The following is a 20629-nucleotide window of genomic DNA, read 5'->3' on the forward strand; positions in this document are numbered from 1 at the left end:
AAGGCCTGAGAGGAGCGGAGATTTCTGGTCGGGTGGTAGTGAGCTATTAGATTGCGGCTGATTGCTGGTCCCGTCTGCCAGAAAGCCTGATGAGAGATGCACATTGCCTTAAAGGCAACTCTCTGTCGAACCGGTAGCCAATGCAGCTTGCTAAGTCCGGGTTTGACTGATTGTCTATATGGATTTCTATCAACTGAATAATCATGACTGACTGATGCACCGATGGAATGGAACATTGAAAGGGTCTATGGTAAAAAGATTACAATGACTGACAGTACAGAGGATTGAAGGGTGAAAGAAACTCTTCTAGGATGTGTCGAGCAGCACTCACATAAGCTCATGGGAGATATGATTCAAAGTGGGACGAGGGGTTTTCATTCTTTCAGAATGAGTCTCATGGAGCAGCTGATTTGTAAAATATAGAAAACATTTCTACAGAGCACCTAAGGCTTCCGGAGCACAAGAGGGGCCGGGGGTGGGTGGGGGGGAGGATCTGCGTGAGGTGTTCAGGACAGGATCATGAGTGACAGGTCTCATGACTGGTTTGGTTTAGGAGTGGGCGAAGTTGTGAAATGTTTTCCCTTTTTTTGAACTTTTGAAGCTTTTGAGGGTAGGAGCGATCCGGTTCCGAGTGCTTAGAGAGGCTCCAAGGTCTCTTCACTTCCAGCTGAGACCCTGGAAGGGAACAAGGCAGCAGTAGGCACTACAGAAATCTGTCAGGATTGACAACATTATATTATCTGGTCTTGGTGCCTGCCTCCTCTGTTCATGTCTGAGGCTGGTAGGTCGATTCGGGCAGTGCTTAATTTGAGCCGGTGGTTGCCGGTGTGAGGAGCCAGCATTCATTTTTGAGTACAGGCACTTATTATCCCACATCACATAACTGCCTGAGAGCAAGGAAGATAAAAATACCCAAATCGGAAAGGCAGAAGGAAGAGTAGACAAACAAAAGTTATTAAGGGCGAAAGCAGGAACCTGCAATGGTGGAATGAAGGGGTAGGGAGTGTCTGGTAGTGCATTAAAAAGGGATGAGCTGAATTGAAGACCATGCAGCCTTGATATTCAGTGCACCAATGCTTAATTAGACTGGCTGCGGGCTTCTGGGCAGAGATTTTTTTTTACTAATTAAACAATCAGGCATTAAGCAGTTGAGGGAGTACTTGGCTGTGCAAGCGTAAGAGCAGAACTCCGTACTTTTCATGTGTAATGCCGCCATCTTTCTCCATTACATTCACACTGCATGCGGAAGGACAGTGATTGCCCAGCCTCCCTCCAACGACATGACATGTGCATGCCTGTGATTGGCCAAGATGAGAGCCTAATTTCCAGCCTGACTGCATGAGCAAACATTGCGTCACTAACCGTCTTCTCCTTGAACAGCGTCTGCATGTAGACACAAAATCCTACGCACTCAAATTTAATATAACAAGTAGAATACTACTAAATGTAATTTGAAAAAGAAAAATGTCCAACGTTGATTCCTGGAGTGTGATGTATAGCTCCTTTATTAGATCATCACATCAATGGTAATTTGACCCGTGTCCGTGGACACGGAAGTGTCACTTCCGGGTCCGGGACGCCAGTGCAGGGAGGGTGATTAGACCCCATGAAACAAAATACCACACGTATCCATGTGGTCACTTTCGGAGTAACGCTTACGCTTTATGGCATTGAACTTTTGAAGGCGCGTGGAAATTACTGGCGTCTACCACATTGTGAATAGAAAATATCGGATAGACTTTACCCTATCACCTTCTCATTATATGGTTACCCTGCCGGGTTGGAATCATCACCGGATGTGGGCCCTAATAAATAAGGATCCAGCTATCGAGCCCTGAAGAGTTATAGCATCTGTGATTGTACAGACCTATAACGAAACACGTGTCGGCTGGCTGTAAAATTACCATTGATGTGATGATCTAATAAAAGAGATATACACCACACTCCAGGAATCAACGTTGGACATTTGTCTATTTCAAATTACATTTAGTAGTATTCTATTTGTTATATTAAATTTGAGTGCGCAGGATTTTGTGTTTAAGTCTTAGGTGTGAATCTTTTCACATTTAAATTGAGGGGTTTGTTGGGTCCCCCCTCCCTGCCAGCACCAGTAACTTTGACAACTGTAATATTTACGCTAATACTGTCTGAGCGCCCATACTTCCTGTATACTTAATACCCTCTCTCTGTTGTAAGCGTCTGCATGTAGCTCCACCAATCAAAAGTTAGAAGGGATGAAGAGGTGAGTTAATAAAAATGGGCAGATAAATCCTGGGGCCTGTAAAAAGAGATTAAAGATGTCCCGCATAGATGACTTTCCAGACCCTTTGTTGTAAGATGAATATGTTTGACCACCAACAATCCCACTCTGGAGTTCTTTTCAGTGGTGAGCCAGAACTTGGAATCACTGGTTTGGCAGACGCAGGACTAGCCCTTAATACCTAAACCTAAGCTCCAAGCACAGTATACTCCTGCAACAGATAAGACTGGTCAGTTGTATAATGCGAAATGAAAGGGCCCCCTCGAGAACGTGATGTGTGGCCCCTCAGGTTTTCATACCTCACAGATATAGGTTTTAGGCTGCATGGGGCCCCTCTGAAGGCAGATATGCTCCATCACTGACACCCCACCCCCTCCCACTCCCAATGACACAGTAGAAACACTCCTTCCGGGGCACTAGCAACATCAGACTTCATAGATCACTAGAAGAGACACTCAACCCAAGGGTGGAGAGACACCTTTCCTTTCATCAGCGCCCCACAGTCTAACAGATATTAACTGCTTAAATATTGCTGTACCTGAATGATGCAAATAGTTCATTTAACAAATCACTTGATAGAAAATAAGCTACATTTTAAAAATTGTAACAAACCTCCCACTGCCAACAAACTAAGTAGCAGGATAAATGTCATCATGGTTTCTGAAAAGGAAAAATAAAGGAAAGAAATTAGTTATTTGTTATGGTTTTGCTGTACAGCGCAATAAAAACCTAGGGGCTTATTTACAGGACTCTTGCACCACTTTTGCATTATTTTTGACATAGGAAAAGTGACGTTCTGGTGGTGCAAGGGGCTTGTAAAGAAGCCCCTAGCACTTAAAAGGTAATGTCATGTTCTGAGCTATTAGAAAGGCGCCCAGTTCAAAATTGTTTTGCATTGTAGGGTAGTTTTGGGAAGGACAAGGACAGGAAACTAGAGTGAGGCCTTTTAGAACCCTGTTCACTATCTTTTTGTGCCTCTGATTTTTAATGACCGTGAGAACAGGGGTAGCTGATACAGTGTCATGGATAGCTAAGGGCAAGGCAGGTGTAGTTTGTGCTACCCTTGGCTCCAAATGACAACCATGTTTCTGTGGTGTAAACCTGGGTGCTTAGAGAACAAAAAATATCTTTTAAATGTTGGCACTGCCTCAGCATACGTCTGTGCATGGTCATTTATTACCTCATCAGCAGAATCAGCCCTTAGGGAAGAAAAGGCCTATACGTGTGAGCTATTATATTTGGAGCAGGAAAGGTTCAGTTGGTCTTTTTTGGGCTGAAGAAAATTCTGAGGGGAAAGCTCATTTTAGCCAGCTTCCAGCAAACCGTTCATAAAAGAAACAGCCCCTTTAAGGCTGGGATCAGTGTGAAGAAAACTATAACACATGAGAGGTGTGGAGAGTGACTGCAGGCTAAGCGCTGACCGAAAATATGGATCGAAAGAACAATTGTCAGAGGTGGTTGAAGAGGGGGTATGGTAGCTTGAATGGTAGTAGAAGAGATGTGGTAACTTCAAGTGGTGGTAGAAAAGGTGTGGTAACTTGACGTCGTGATAGAAGAGGAGGTCACTTTGTAGGAGAGTACGATCTGCTTCTTATAGTTACCCCCACTTTTTGCTGATGTTTTACTGTTTTCAACTTAGACTGACTGCGATCCTGCTATCCAGGAGGACCCCAGTCAAGCTGCTTTTACTCTAAATTGATTGCATGTACTTTAGATACACTCCAGTTTGGATACTGGGGTACCCTTATCAGTCCCTAGTATATGGTACACTTTGTACCTAGGGCATAGGTACCCCAGAGGCCTCCCTGGGACTGTAGCATGTATTGTGCCACCCCTGAGAGACCATTCAAACTGCCACCATAGGTTTGCTACTGCAGTCTGCGTAAGGTGGTGCATGCACCCCTTACTTATATTTAGGTTCACTGTATCTATCCTATATTACTGCACATATAAACCTATCAGTCACCCCTATGGCAGGCCTTATCAATCCTGAAGGCAGGGTGCTGGGTTTTATGTAAGAGGGTGGTCCTGCACGAGCAGGGCTCCTTTGCAGCCTTCGGAACCTATTTTCCGGGGTTGTTTGTGATGCTGCCAACCATATATATTTAAGTGCATTATAACCTTGCGGTAAATGCTAACGTTAAAACGGCTGCTTGGAAACATGTTATGTGTCAAACACCTTGGAATCATACCTCCTTGCCAGTAACCGGCAGGGGAGGTATGATTCCACCCTCCTAAAGGGAAATATGCGACACACAGGTACACCTGGCACCAGCATTCTCAATCTCGGCATCACAAAATGCATGCTGCCAGCCACAGACACGAGTCTGCCCTCCTGCTGCTGAGCCAAGCTCGAGTAGGCGAAGGCTTGACAATAGGTTTCCTGTCACAGGGAGGTGTGACCACCTCCCAGACAGGATTTAGTGTAATGGGGCTGGGTGGGTGCACTCTGAGACTGTTTGAAGTCTGCACTAGGGGCATATTTGGTGTCCCTGTGCATAAACCGTGGGAAAATGACATACTCATGTTCTCCCATTTTGTTTTTGTTTTTCTCTGTGGATCCTATGCTGTGATGCGGTGCGATAACAGTACTTGGTTGAGCACACAACCTGGCCTTTGCAGGTGATATCTTTTAATAATTACTTTTCACTAAAAGCAGTAGTCTTGAAATATCTGGTCCTGAGGAATGCATGAAAAATCTTTTTCACCTAATGCAGAAACATGTCGACCACTACTGAGTGCGGATATTATTTCTAAAACCGCATTTGCACTTGTCTTTTAACCTTAGGGACTGGGAGACACTAATAAATCCTTCGTTTTCTACCCAGTTCACCTAATTTTACAATCACTCACTTTTCACCCTTTCCACTTTCCACTGCTTTTTTCAGTCGCCACTAAATCATGTGATACTCTCCTCTCACATATCCATCTCGGCAACGGTAACATCTGACCGGCCGTTTTGTTTTGTCTCCTGGGCAAGGAGATCCCAAATGATGCAAAAGAGGGCAGTACAGTATGGCTTCTGATGGGAATTTTTCCAAATGTGCTTGAGCCCTAACGTGGCCAATTCTATATTTGAAAAACGTGCATGGTGTGCTCCTTTGGGTGTTATTTGTACTGCACTTACATTGTGATTCCAGACGATTAACTCACTCCCTTGACTACTAGGTACCACTGGGTGTTTAGTCCCTGTGCATAGCCCAGTTCAAACCCTTTGCAGGAGCCATTTGCTCCTGCTCTGGTGCGTAACTGGACAAAGGACATGGCTGTAAACACTCCTTTGACCTGACCCTCCCATAGGTGGGTCCCCAGAGTTTGTCCTTTCCTTGGGTATAAAGAAGGAACCCTGACTACAGGACTTTAGATTTTACCTGGACTAAACGCTGCAAGCAGAAACCAAGTACTTTGACGATTAGCACTGTGCTGGATGACTGTAGAATCTCCCTTGGAGTAAAGGAGTTACTCCCCTGCGCTACAGGCACCTTAATGCATCTGAGCGATTTGCATCTAACAGAGCTCCTGAGGACTCCAAAGATTCCTGCAACACAGGAGTTAGGATCCTGAGTATCCCTGAGGTTGATCTGCCCTCTCAGCAATTCTGAGACCAGTATCCCTCGTGGGGACCGTGCAACCCAAACCCCTGTGCACAGTGTACTTTTGCTGCAGTATATGCTTTTTGGCAATCCCTGAGGCTGGTCTTTGAGCTACGTTAGGCCCTTACCCTGAGCAGTAATTGCACTGAAGATTTCTGGCCTACACTCCACGAGTGTTCCGTGGGCTGGTATTTTGTGATTCAGCCCGGTGAACCTTTGCGATCCCTGGTCCGTTGGCCTGTGGGTCTCTGTGAAGGTAACTTTGACTTCTCCTGGGCTTTCCTGGTTGCTCCAGATGTGCCCTGACTCCCCAGAGCTTGAAGAGTCCCCTGGACCTTGCTGGTCCACACCAGGCCAGCTTTCATCTGCCTGCATTGGTTGCATTTGCCAAGGTTTGTTGGTGTTCAATCTGGACAGTGACCCCTCAGCACTCAACATCCTTCATGGGACAGCTCACCTATGGACTTTGGTTGTCTTCAACGTCTCCTGGTCCCCGTGGCTGCAGAGTCACGCTCCCAGTCATCTCACCTGAAGCACCCGATACTCACAAGGGTGTGGGCCTTAGAACCTTCTATATTTCAAAGGGTTTGCTTGAAGTCCTCTCCGAAGTATCCTTAATCTTTAATTTTCCAACCACGACTTTCCCATAGAGTTGTACAGAGCTCGCGCCTGTGTTCTCACACTGCACCGGCCCGTGGGTTCCCTGTGTCACTACTTTGGGTGGTTCCTTGGGGTCCCAGCAATTCAACATGCTCTAGGCACTCTGTCTAGTTAAGTCATGGTTTTTATTCCACTTTCTTAGTATATGGTTTGGTCTCCCCCTGGAGCACACTTGTATTGTGCTATTTACTGTTGTGCTAGTGATTTCATATTGTGTGATTTGTGCTCTAATCTCATAAAGATGTTAGTAGAGAGTGCTTAGTAATAAATACATATACCTTATATATCTCTTGTGTGGTTCTCCTTTCATTTGGTTATTCAGGAGGTTCTAATCTGGTAAAACAAGCTGCTTTACATTCCTTTGAGACTTAGCCTGAAAGCTGCACTCCACAGCTACCACTAGGATAGCTTTCTTTAAAGGTTGTCTTTGACCTAATCATCAATAAGGGTCGTTTGGACTCGTGCAAGGGTCCCACTTTAATTAGTGGGCAGCATATACCAGGTCAACTTCTCACAAGGTAGCTTTGTGATTCCAGTTACACCAGACTTGTAGGTCGAATCTCTTCCCAATCGGAAATCACACTTAAAAAATGGCGAAAAATGACTTTGGGGGGTTTCACTACCAAGACATGTAAAACCTAAAAGTACATGCCCTGCCTTTAAATACATGCATCCTGCCATTTGTGGTTTCCAGGGCCGACCCCTGAGGTGACTTATATGTATAAAAAGGGATGGCTAGGTCCTGGCAAAAGGGTTGTTTTGCCAGGTCGACATATCAGTGTAAAATGCATATACAGGGTCTGCAATGGCAGGCCTAAGTCGTGGTGAAAGGGATACTTACGTGGGTGGCACCATCAGCTGTAGGCCCACTATTAGCATTCAATTTACTGGCCCTGTGTACAACAGGTACCAAATTACTAGAGCCTTATAGGTATATTAAATATGCCAATTGGGGATGAACCAATATTACTACGTTTAGTGGAGCGAGCACAAGCACTTTAACATTGGTTAGCCGTGGTAAAGTGGTCGGAGTCCTAATACCAGCAAAAACAAGATCAGAAAAATGGACGGAGGCAGGGAAAATGTTGGTTGGGGACAAACCCTAAGGGGGTCTGGTCTAACAGAATCTATGCATGATGGGGCACTCAGTGAGTGAGTAATGCCAATGCTACATCTTCTTATAGGGGTCCTTGGAGCATTTACATTCTGTGTACATATACAACGTAGACCGCCCTTCAAAAGGCTGCTAATCCATCCACCACGACTGCATAACCAATAAGGCTATCCAGAAGAATCCCTATATTAAACATAAATACAACATTTCTCTAGAAAATGCCTGTAATAGGCTCACACATCACACACATTAAAGATAAATTCAAGGGAAACAGTATTTGAAACAATCTGTTTAAGAGGTATTCAAGGTCACCAGGGCAAGACTCTCTGCAGAACAGAGCTGGCTCTATCAGGGGACCCCATGAGAGGCTGGTACCCTGGGCCCTTCTTAACATGCCTCTGTCTGGTTTTATATTTTATAAGAAAGTGCATACATTAGCTAAATGCATCACATCGACTTTGCATGAGCTGGGCTGCCAGAACTTGCTTTGCCTAAGTGATGTCCATGAAGCGTGAGGATTGCTAATTCTGTATCTGGGCTACTAGGAGAATGCTTCAGAAGGGAGTTTTAAACCTTAGAACTCAAGTGCAATGTCTTGCCATGTGACACAAACAGAGCTTAATTTGAGCTGGTGGGTGAGGGTGAGTGCACTTATGTTTGGGGATGAGCACTTATTTCATTGCATCAGATTTTTACTGATTTCAAGAAGGAAACACATATTGAAGAAAGGAGGAGATAGAAAAAGACGGACAAAGCATCACAAATGGAGAAAGCAGGAAAGAACAAGAGTGGGATAAATGGGCAGGAAGTGTCCGGACCTGGATTTAAGAGGCCGGAGTTGAGTTAAAGACTACGGGGCATATCAACAAGGCGGCTTTAAAAAATTATTGCTGCTTTTGCAGCTGTTTTTGACCGAAAAGCGGCGATAATTTTACCGCCCTATTAGCAAGGGCACGCTAACGCGTGAATCCATGCTTCTTCACACTTTTCCTCAACGCCCAGATTTGCATCTCTAATAGGATAACGGGAGAAATGTTGCTAAGCGTCATTTCTCCTATTATCAAGCATCACGCAAAGCAGCATAGTGACAGGAGAAGTAGCGATAACCTCTGTTATCGCTACTTTCCTTACGCCTGCTTTGACACTGACTTAGCCATAATATCCTGTAGAAGGTGGATATCATGGCTAAGTATGTGTGGCCGTATCAGCAAGCTATCTTCTAAAGTTGTGTGATTATTGCTGGATTTCCAGTGATAATCACGCAGTTAGGCAGCTTGCGCTCTGAATTTTATCGGTGTGGAGATAAGCGTTGCTGATAGCATGCTATCTCCGCGATAAAATTCAGAGTTGGGTGGCAATAATTATCCTAGCACTAAGTGCGCTTAGCGATAATTATCGCCCACTCTTGATGATATGCCCCTACACAGCTTTGAATTTCGGCGTGCTAACATCTAATTACATCAGCTGCGGTCTTCTGAGCTCAGCTTTGGGCACCGGCAAATGTCATTTACAAATTAAGCACTGGACAAAAAGCAAAGCAAAGTCATGGAAGGGCATTTACTTTCCAGTACAAAAGGTATTTTGCAATTGAAACGTGCCTTTTTCTCAGCACAAACAGCAATTTGCACCTCTTTTCAGCCTAATGGATTTTTTTGGGCAGAACTTGGGTGGATATGACAAGTCCCTGTACCTTTTTACAGAACCTTGTTCTGCAAAGTTAGGCAGCTCAGGTGTTTGTGCCATAAACTAATGCCTTCTTGAAGCAGGAGCTAACCAGGAGAAATGTTGTCATTTTGTGAAATATTCCACACATTGCAGTTGTGCTACACTGCACAGCACTCTCAAAATGTGTGGAATGTTTCAGAATTTGTCTCTGCATAGGATGTTGTACTGGAAGGGTAAGCTGCCTCTACAGATCCTATGCAGGAGATCAAATATACACCTCTGCACCATGATTGAAAGGGTGTGCATGGCACAAGGCCGCCTTTAAAGTCGCCACCACTGGATATAATAGCAGCAGGTAATGTTCTTAATAAAGATGGCTCTGCGCTGCTCCACCCTCGTGCACCACGCATAGCACCAACGTTGGTTACCGTGCTGCATTGTAATAAACAATAACGATTCTTGCCCTCAGTGTTGGTTAGGGCTTAGCTGGTTGGACCTATGGAGATGGTGGGTAGGTTGGGATTTTAATGTTAGGAGCATGAAAAGTGGCCCCCCAAAGACTGAGGATATTACAGTGTATGCACACGCTGAGATATGCATCTAGCACACCATATGATGGATGCTCTGAGTGGAAGGTGGGCTCACATCTAGGAAACAGGGCTTCAGCGTAGAAATCAAGACTCTGCTTGTTCTTTGACAAAAATCTGAAAAAGACTCCTCTAGGCTTGAGCTTGTCTTCGAGTACATTATGATTTTTTAGAATTCAAATAGAAATTCAAGAATAATCCTATAAAGCTATGAGTGTTGCTGATTTCCATCCTAAATTCTAATCTACCACCTTGGAAAAGAGATTGAAATGTATAACTGTGAGAAGTGTAAAACGAGCAGGACTACTTTACTAAGGTATATTTAGGCTCTAAAACCTTTATCTTTCTTATTTGGTGGTATCCTTGTTCTTGTTGTATCATTCTCCAAATACCTAATGTTGTCCTTCAAATAATGGATGATGGTAACTTGTGTTTTCTTATTCTGCTTAATCTCTCATCGGCTTTTGATACCTCAACTGAACATCTCACCCTGAAAGATCTAATGGGATTCATAGGAACTGTAATTCATTGGTTTGTAACCCACCTGGTAAACCAAAAGCTAGTGAAGGTGGACCACGCGCTGCAGCTGACCCTCAAAGGACTTAGGTTATGGCGGGCAGGCTCTTTCAATTAAAATAGCTATTCAGGGCCGGCATCTATGTTGATGAGGCTTCCTAAACCAATCCTGAGTTGATTCAATGGTGATGAGCTTGGAGAGAGTGGTGTACAATGCGCTGTCGTAGAGTCTGACACGCATCCATTTTAAATCATCAACATTATCATCAGTCACTCCTCTTTCCTCACCCCCCATTCCTAACTGCTCATCCATCATTTCTCATCCCTGACTCCTGAAGCATCATTCATCGTGCCACATTCCCCAGCCCTGAGCCCTCACTCATCATTCCTAATGCATCATCCCCCAGCACGGATCTCTCATTCATCATTGCTAAGTCCTTATACCACCTGAGCCCTCGCTCATCTCTCCTCTTCCATCTCTCCTCGTCCCTTCGGTTCACATCTATTTATTTCCAAATAATCCTTTTTGCAATAAATCATTACAGTCTTTTTTGTCTTCCAAAGGAGGCCATTCCTGAAACACTGGTGAACATTTGCTAAGGTTTGCGTAGATACATGACAATTTCAACGTCCCGTTCTTTTCAATGAAGGAGCCTCCTTAATGAAGCACAGTTTAAGGCCTGGACAAAAACACATCCCAAAATGCACCTCGACAAGACACAACAAGCAGTTTTGTGGGACCCTGAGTAGTAAAAGAATGGGTTTTGTGAAATGGTTGTTAGTGCTGAGTCTGTTTACAAGTCATACATGCAGACAGACACACAGCCTGATGCCCCCACTCCCACAAAGATGACAGACTTACCTCACAGAGCTGCCTGTGTAGGGCTGACTTCAGAAGAGCTCAGCAACGTTTTGGCCTTAGAGCTCTCACTGCCCTCTTATATTTGCAGTCCTGGGCACTAACTAGAATGACTTCCTCCTTCTTGACTGTTGTTTTGCATTTCCTGGATTATATAATGCCTTCCATTCTATAGAACGTAAACTGTAACCGTTCAAATTCCCCTTGTCCTTACTTCCTCTTCTGAAGTCTGTAAGCTGTCTCCATGTTGAAGAGAATTTTCAATTAAGGTTTTCCCAAATTGACATTTCCTTGATGTATCTCACGATAAAACTGTTATGTAGGCATTTGCGTATGTAAAAAAAAAAAAACATTGGCTTGTGTGAGAATGGAAGTTAGAGCCACTCTAAGTTAGAGCAAGGTTTTTATAGACAGCCATCATTAAATGTCTTTTCTTTTAGAAGTGACATTTCCTGGCATTTGACTACTGGTATACTGTGCCACTACCCACTGTTTAAAAAGGTCACACTCTTGCCCAAGCCCTGGCACCTGCTTCAGCTAAACACCTTCAAGGTCACTAGTTTCATTTCCTTATGTCAAACAAAACACTTGGCCTGCTGCGGCTAATGCGAAGAAATCTCCCAGCTGTGTTTAACCTCAGAGCCTGGTTTTCCTGTAGTGGGTATTTGAAACGTTTTATAATGTGCCAACATGACCCGTACGGGTATCAGAGTGCTGTACGAAGGAAAGGAAACGAGGGGATGTAAAAAACATGAGTACAACACCAGGGAACTTAAAAAAACAAGCAACAACCTACAAAGGTAACAACCCATCTTGTGGGACACGTAAAGAACCAGGGGCCTCATTTATGAAAATTGACGCATCGCTACGTGAAAACAGCGATGCGTCACTTTTCACTGCGCACTCCTTACGACATTCCTGATGCGTCATATTTAATGTATGACGCATCATGTCGCAAGGACTTACAGATACGTCAGTATTTCTGACGTATCTGTAAGCGCAAAAGTTACGCAACTCCAGCAACGCGTCCTTTCACATGGGGAAAGCCCCATGTGAAAGGGCTTGCGTCAGTCTTATGCCTGCAGTGAGGCAGGCGCAAGACTTTGACGCAACAGCGTCCTAAAAGTGACGCAGTGAAATCTCATAGATTTCACTGCGTCACTATTACGAGGCTTTTTGCGGGGGAACGCCCCCTCTGCATACATTATACCTGACGCAGGTATAATGTGGCGCAGGGGTTTAAAAAGTGACGCATCTACCTAGATGCGTCACTTTTTAAATATGGCGCAACGAGGCGCATATTTTACACCACTGGTGCGTCACAAAAAGTGACGCACCGGCGGCGCAAAACTGGCGCAAGGCCTTCATAAATAAGGCCCCAGGAGAGCAGCAAGTCTAAAAGGCACATGGAAACACAAAAATGAAAACTTATTTGCAGAGGTATAAAATAATGTCAGCGGGAAATAAAAGTTAGTGAAGCTGGCTTCAAGCCTATTGCTGTAAATGGTCATTCGTGATTAACCCTTTGACTTGTTTCTTAAATGAGGAGGTAGAGGGGTTAGATCTGATCTCTGGAGGATGAGCATCCAAATTCTTGAAACAAAACCAAAAAATGTACGATTGTAGGTTCTTTTCTTTTTGAATTTTGGGGTTTCAGCAGTAGGGAGTTAGAGCTCTTAGGCTCCGATTCGAACCTGATAGTTTAATTTTTTTTGCCAGGTGGACGGGGGTATTGTAGTGAATAGCTTTGTGCATCAAGCTTACAATCTTGAAACTGATCCTTGCTTTGAAAAACAATCAGTTTAGTTGAATTAGGTCAGGTGTCATATGGTCATGTTTCCTGGAACCAGTGATGAGTCTGGCCACAAAGTTCAGAGTGGCTATTAGAGGTGCCAAACTAGATTTAGTAACCCAGCCATGGTCACCATTCCATTCTCCATGCGTGATATAACTAGCAATTGGACTGCAGACTGAATGTCATCAGAGGGCAAGAATGGCTTGACTTTCCCTAATATGCTGAGCAGATGATTGGCTCCCCTTGTAGTTGCATTGAAGTGATCTTGCATATTCAGGTATTTGTCCAGAGTTATGCCTAAGGATGTTGCAGGGTCAACAACATGAGGGATGCAGTCGAAGGCTGTAGGTTTTTAGCAAAAGATGATTATGAGTCCACCATTGTTGAATTATTTGTAGCGCACACTTTAGAGTTTTTATTTCATCTGGCGAGGAAATTTTCTAATACAGTTGAGTGTAATCGGCATGCAAATGGTGTTGAATGTTAGAGTGGTTCAGAATTTCAGATAGTGGTTCCATGGAAAAGTTGAAAAGCGTGGGGGAGAGTGTGGAGCCTTGAGGCTCTCCAATAGATACCGGGGTTCTGGTTGCAAGGGAGTGGTTACGTTTGATTCTTTGCATTCTGTTTCGAAGGAAAGAGGCAAACTAATTTAAGACAGGGCCAGATAGCCCCATTCTTTTTAGAAGCAGATCAACCAGGTTTTCATGGTTGATTGTGTCAAACGCTGAAGACAGATCAAGAAGGATCAGTAGACAGGGAACATTCTGGTCAAGAGATCTCAAGGCATCATCAACAATGTGTGTTAAGACAGTTTCAGTACTGTGACCTGCTCTGAAACCTGACTGGTAAAGATCAGGGCGCTGAAACCTTTCAATGTGGTATCAGAGCTGTGTGTGAACTCATTTCTCAAGCAATTTGGCCAATGTCATGATACTGGTAATTGAACGGATATTGTTAGGGTCCGCTAAGTCTGCATGTGGCTTTTTAGGGATGGGAGTAACTTGACCCATCTTGAGGCAATCAGGAATCTTACCTTGCACAAGAGATTCATGGATGATCCTAGACCAGAGTGGAGAATCAGCCGATTTGAGTTTTTTGAAAAACGTGGCCAGTAGCGGGTCGTTGAAGTGATTGAAAGGTTTTAAAGAAGCCATAGATTGGAGGAGCTCTGCATCATCTGGTATTAGAAAGGAATTCCAGGATTCATTGTTTTATGGGAGGTAAACTTTGGGGTAGGAAGTAGGTGCTCTCACTACCATTGGCCAAGATGATGGTGAGATGGGGGTCAGAAGCAGCAGATTAGGTGAAGCAAGTTCAAGTTCAACTTTTCTAGCCTTATCGGTGAAGTGTGCTGAGAAATCCCCCCGATTGGGGAAAGAGATCTTGGGTGCAGAGAGTTGGTTGTTTTTTCATTATTCCAAATAGTGTTTTTGGTCTGGTTTTGGTGCTGTCAAGCTGTGCCCTGAGGTGATCAGTTTTGGCAATATAGATATTCTTGTTATATGTACTTCTAGACATCAACTGTTTGAGGTTTGTGATGGAGGGTGAGTTTCTCCAAAGTCTCTCCTTAAACCTTAGTTTGTGACTTTCCTCATTCAGTGAACCATTAAACCAGGGTTTGGACTGTTTGATCAGCGTCCTTCTGAGTTGCTTCAGTGCTACTGAGTCGAAGATATTTGTCTTGGTGGGAATGTAATGATCCGTAAGATAATCTAGGTTTGTCATGTCAGGGGGTGGTGGATGTAGAATATTTCTAATGGACATTTGTTCTTTGGTGTTACTGTCTCTCAGATTTCGAGACAGCTGTTTAGTTTTGAGCAGGTAACCATGTCTGACCATAACCTTTACTAGGATGGGAAAAGAGATTTGGTAGTGCTCCGACCAGTCGCAGGGTGAAATGCCATACAGTTGTATGATGTTATCTTTAGCTATGATTAGCTCAAGGGTGAAGCCCTTGTTGCGGATGATGAAGAAAGTGGCCCGTTTAGTGTCACACAGGTCACTAATGACCACCTCTCAGCCTTCTGTACCAAAGAAAGAGTTGGTCAGACAGTCGAAAATACAAACCAAAACCAAAGGGGATGATGGACAGAGTGTTGAAAATTGCAAGCACTAACCCCCTGTCAACTGATCTTGGTTTAATCCATCATCATTCTTTAGCTCACTCCGCCACCCCAGTTCAGACATTGCCATATGCAAATCAGTGTAACCCTGTGCCTCATGGGAACAGTCCAGCCCGAACTGCCAAGCCATGTCTTCCCTGGACCGGAAACAAGCATCCTGGGACTGGTTTCTGGCTAATCAGCCGTCATCAGCCAGTCGAAAATACAAACCAATAACTGTTTATTGATCTACACTCAGAGCGTGGCCCGGTCTGCCCAGCTCTAGGAGTGCTGCAGAGAGGACTGAAATCGGCAAGCATGAAGATACATTATGTACGTTTCATAACTGGGCAAGAAAACGCCCAGAATGATATTTTCCGGGCTGGTGCAGCTAAACAGTGAATTACACAAAAAAGGTTTTGCACAGACTGTCTACAATCCAAGGTCGTTCCATCTGGGCATGCCACTAGACAAGTGGGACGGGGCCTCTATCCAGTGAGAAAGGTATGCGCTAATAGGAACAGTGTATTCATTACTGAAACACAACAGAAATGAAGAAAACAAAACTCTAAGGGGAGCATTTCTTGGAATTTAAACAAGATCAGTTTCAAGTAGCTTAAAATGGCGCCAAGAAAATGGCGCAGCAAATGCTAACTTACATAGGGAATATGCAAACATGAACATTTCAATTCTAACAGTGGGTCCCTTGCAAACCTGGGTGAAGTTAAGGTCAGAAAGGAAAGCTTTGAAGGAGCAAAATAAGGGATCATTTGTGTTGTTGCAATGTAGGTTAAAGTCCCCAATGAAGTGGGGTGTTCATCAAAGTATGAGGCAATTGTCTCCATGATTTGCTCGATGAAGAGCAAATAGTCACCTAGTGAATGATAAATTATGTGGAGCAAACAGATTATTTTGCCATTGCATCTGATTTCAATGTCTACGTGTTCACTGGAGGAAATAATAAGGGTTTGAACCTGTCTCAAAGTGAAGATGGATCGATAGATGCAAGCCATGCCATGCCCACCCCAACTTTAACAGGTCTATCAAATCTGAAAATGTCATATTCGGGAGGGACTAAGATGTCCAGAATTGGAGAGTTAGGGCTAGATGTAGGTAGGAAAGATTTACCGATTTTAAATTACCGAATTTTACCGATTCGGTAATTTAAAATCGATAAATCAATGGGTCCGACATGTAGGTATTCCAGATGTGTTGGAATACCGAATCGGATGAATTCGGTATTTACCGATTCGGTAAATACCGAATCGGTAATGCCCATTCATTCCTATGGGCTTTGAAGCCCATAGGAATGAATGGGCATTACCGATTCGGTATTTACCGAATCGGTAAATACCGAAATTCACAAGGGTGCAGGGGGTGTCACTTTGACTCCCTCTGACACCCCCAAAACAGGCACGGGTGCCATGTGGCAGGCAGACCTGCCCTCAGGGCAGGTCTGCCTGTCACATGGCATAGGTGTGCATGCACACATGTGCATGCACACCGGAATCGGTATTTTACCATCAAATTGGATTTGATGGTAAAATACCGATTCGTTAAGGCTCCTGGGACTCTGAAGAGTCCCACCTACATATGGGTGGCTCCTAATCAGTAAATTTACCGTTTTTTTATTTTACCAAATCGGTAAAATTACCGAATCGGTAATTTTACCGATTCGGTAAAATAATGCCCCCTACATGCCAAATCTTGTATACCGGTCGGTAACAGACGAAAATACCGATTTTCGGCCGTTACCGACCGACCTACATCTGGGCCTTGGTGTCTTTAGGTCAGGTTTCAGTTAGGATGAAGAGATCCAATTCTTGTGTGAGGATGAGGTCAGAAATTTCCGCTGCAATCTTCACTGCTGACCTGCAATTGTGCAACATAGATTTGATGTGAGAGTTAGTTGCTAACACTCGTAGGTGAGAGGTAGCGACCAGTAGTAAGTTATTCTTGTTCATAGACCTCTGATTAAAACTTGTCTTTCTAAACGGGTCGGATGATATTATTTGGATGTTGAATGGAGAGTGTGAGGAGACATTGGAAGAGCTGTTGTAAGATAAAAGTAGAGAGAAACTGTCCTCATCAGACAAATGGTGAGTAGGCTTATGGGGTCTGGAGTGGTGGTTCAGAAGAGGCTGTGTTTTCCAATCTAGGCTGAAAGGGTTATTGGAGGAGGAAAACCAACCCCTGCAGTGTTAATCCGTTACTGGAGGTCTGGGTTGATTAGTCTCAAGGGTAGGATATAGTTTCCAACCCGTTTTCATCCTCAAAGAGAAATGTATGAGGGTCTGCAGTCTTTCCTTAACAGTTTGAAGATTCTGCTTGAGGTCAGCCAACTTATCCTCATATAGGGCAGGCTATTACTGTCTCTGGTCATTCTGGGCTAAGATGGCAGATGGGACCCCTCATGGAGAGGGGTGTTGGAAGGCAGGATAGACTCCTTTAAGGTGTGAGCGAAAGCATTGAAGGAGGGGATGGAATCCAGGTTGAGTCTGCCATAATAGCCTCAATGGGGGAGGGATGGCACTGTGGAAGGCAGGTTTAGGGGTGACTAGTTGAAGAGACAGCCCTTGCAGAGGAGTTGTGGGGGGAAAAATAGCTTTATCTTGTGTGAGGAGGAAAGAATTTGGGGAGGAGACGGGATGATGAGGGTTTGAAGAAGAGGTACTAGAGTGTGAGGCTGAGAGCGGTGTAGGCAGGCCTCTCATTTCAAAATTCAGGCACACTTGATATCTACGGGTTAGGTTTGTTGTTATTGCGTTCACCATCAGTGTCAGATGATTTGTCAGACTGAGTCATATGGCATGATCGGGAAGCAGAGTGGGTGGAGACGGAGGAGGACAAAACAGAAGATTGAAACAGAAGACAAAACAATAGCTACCAAATTTCATGGTTTAAACTCATTACCGTTTGAACCACATTATTTATATATTTGGATAAGGATCACAGTATACAGATCATAGTATTAATAGGTGTACAGCTGAATCCGAGACCACTGCCTTCATACAGTGACATAGAGGTTTAGCACTGACACTAACCACCATATTGGGGACCACCATCTCTCTTATTCCCCTAATCCTCCCACAACAACTCTTGCAAACATGTGCCCATCCATCATTCTGACGCTCAGCATTTCAGTCTTGTGTCACAAGGATGCAACATAAAGTACACTGGAATCTACTAGAGCTGTGTGACCAGCTAACTGAGTGATGAAGAGGATTGACTGACTATAAATATAGTTTATTTGATTCAGTTCTCTTGCGATAACAACACATTTTTAGCATTAAAAATTACAATTTTGGTTTTAAGATTATCAGTCTAATACAATTTTAAAAATTATTTAAAAAGTTATACACGTTAATACACACAAATTCATTGGGTGGAGCATTGCAAAGGGTAATCAAATTCTGAACAGAATTTATATTACATTTAATTTTGATCGGTGTTATGTATCTGTTCCTGGCAGCAACAATGGACGGATTTGAACAGGTAAAGAGGACGTGTTCCAGATCTTGCACCCCACCTTTACATAAGTCACAGAGGGTAGACCCTCCTCCTTTTGGCAACCATTTAATTGTGTATAATTCCAGGGGTAGTATCCCAAGTCGTAGTATAATAATACTTCGCCTAACTCCATGATTTAAATAAAAAAAATATATATTGTTGCGTTTTCTTAAAAACGATTGTATCCGCGTACTGTTTGTACATTGAGAGATCAGAGCAATGTTGCTTGTTGAGGGTCATACTTAACCTGGGGGTAAGATGCTTTAGGCATAGTTTCAGTGGGGCTGGTGACCAAGATTTTAACATATCCAAAGTCACAGATGATAATTTGAAAGCTCTGCATAGGTTTTTAAAAAACACATACTTCGGAGAGTCTGGGTCAAGTGTTTCGATTTTTAACAGAGCTCGTAAAGTTCCTTGATCAGCATGGACCAGGTTATATGCCCATCTAATTATATTTGTGATCCCTCTGGCAAAAGAGCTGACTAACGATAGTTCTAGCCGGAGAGCTTGAACCGGCACAGCTTGCGGCATCCTGGTTAGTTTCCGTAGGATTTTCCCTTCTTTGATATTAATTTGTTTCCATTCGTTGATTGGAATATGTTCTATTGCACATGATAGGACGGCAGGGATTTTAGAGCTATAGACCTGTAACAAAGAAGAGAGTTGTCTTTGACGGGTGGAGAAATATAATCTTTGGAGGGCCCCTAGGTGGTCGTCTGCTTTTCGACCCATTTTTTGCAAGTGAGGCAGGTTGTGCAGGGACTGAGTGAAAATTCTCCCGAGATATATATATTCTTTTACAATTTCCAATGGTTTTCCCCCTAGTGTCAAGTTATATTTGACATGATTCCCCTTTCATGTAAATGGTCCTTTTTTTGGTTTGGTGACATTTGGGATTAAATGATTTTCTCCAGTATATTTAGTAAGTGCCAGCAGATTTCTTTGGAGCCCAAATGGGGTCAGGTCTAGAATTACTACATCATCTGCGTACATCAAACAATGGATTTTAAAATTTGCAATCTTAGGTGGAAAGATATTTACCCGATTGAGGTATTCCGGTAGGTCGCTCAGATATAAAGAAAACAACAAGGGAGCTAAAAGGCATCCTTGACGCAGACCGTTTAGAGTTGGTATTGGACAAGTAAGGCCCCTCTCTTTCCCCATTTGGACTTGGCACCATGTCCCAGAGTACAGTGAAGTTATTAGGTGAAGAAGATTTTGAGGGATTCCCAATTGCTGCAGTTTTTTCAAAAGTTTTTCTCGGTCAACCCTATCAAAAGCAGTCGTAAAATCTACGAAGACTGCGTACACTGCCTGCGACTTTCTGATCACATATTTTTCTAGTAGTGTTTGGAGTACTGCGATGTTATCTATCACCGAGTGTTTGGATCTAAACCCGGCTTGGTTAAGTGGAATGGAGCCGGAATAGAAAGCCCACTCTTTTAGATGGTCTAGATTAGCAGCAGCAAAAATCTTCCCGGTTGCGTCCAGAAGAGCAATCTGGCGGTAATTACTTGGGAGCAGCCTGGAGCCTTTCTTGTGTATTGGAATTACAATGCTTCCTTTCCAGGACTTTGGGGTTTTTCCTGTTCTGTATATGTGTTTTTTAAAAGGCATGCTAAAAGCTGACTCCATTCCTTTGGATCGTTTTTTAGGACCATAATTGGAATTTGGTCTGGTCCAATTGCAGCCGATGGTCTTGCCTTTTTTATGTAGTATTCTATTAGAGATGGTAATGGAGCCACAATGTGTAAACTTTTTTCCTGTCCTCTATTAGTTTGCAATGGTAAATTGCAATTGGAGATTTGATTTGTTTTGTATAGGTTGGTTAAGTATATTTCCCATTCTGAGGGTGGTACAGGGTTTGCTTTTAGCTGTTTTTTTGTTCCCGTTTCTAGCGCTATTATGGTCCAATAGGAACGTTTGTCCTTTTGTGTAGCTGCTATCTGTAAATCTATCCATTTT

At 43.6% G+C, this 20629-nt stretch overlaps 1 protein-coding gene across 3 annotated transcripts in view; it reads right to left on the reverse strand.

Annotated features, from left to right (window-relative positions):
- LOC147734881 (alpha-N-acetylgalactosamine-specific lectin-like) overlaps window positions 1-20629 on the reverse strand; it is a 379481-nt gene that overhangs the window by 145785 nt on the left and 213067 nt on the right. Inside the window, exons 1-2 of one of the 3 annotated variants that reach the window (XM_086953661.1) lie at window positions 11258-11356; window positions 2873-2920 (exon numbers count right to left, since the gene is read on the reverse strand). In XM_086953661.1, coding sequence (XP_086809787.1) covers window positions 2873-2915 — 43 coding nt within the window. In that variant the 5' untranslated portion in view covers window positions 2916-2920; window positions 11258-11356. Of the gene's footprint in view, window positions 1-2872; window positions 2921-11257; window positions 11357-20629 lie in introns of those variants that run through there. The other 2 variants (XM_086953662.1, XM_086953663.1) reach the window with 2 other exon arrangements.

This window comes from Lissotriton vulgaris, chromosome 1_2, assembly GCF_964263255.1.
Source record: "Lissotriton vulgaris chromosome 1_2, aLisVul1.2, whole genome shotgun sequence".
Taxonomy (NCBI): Eukaryota; Metazoa; Chordata; class Amphibia; order Caudata; family Salamandridae; genus Lissotriton; species Lissotriton vulgaris.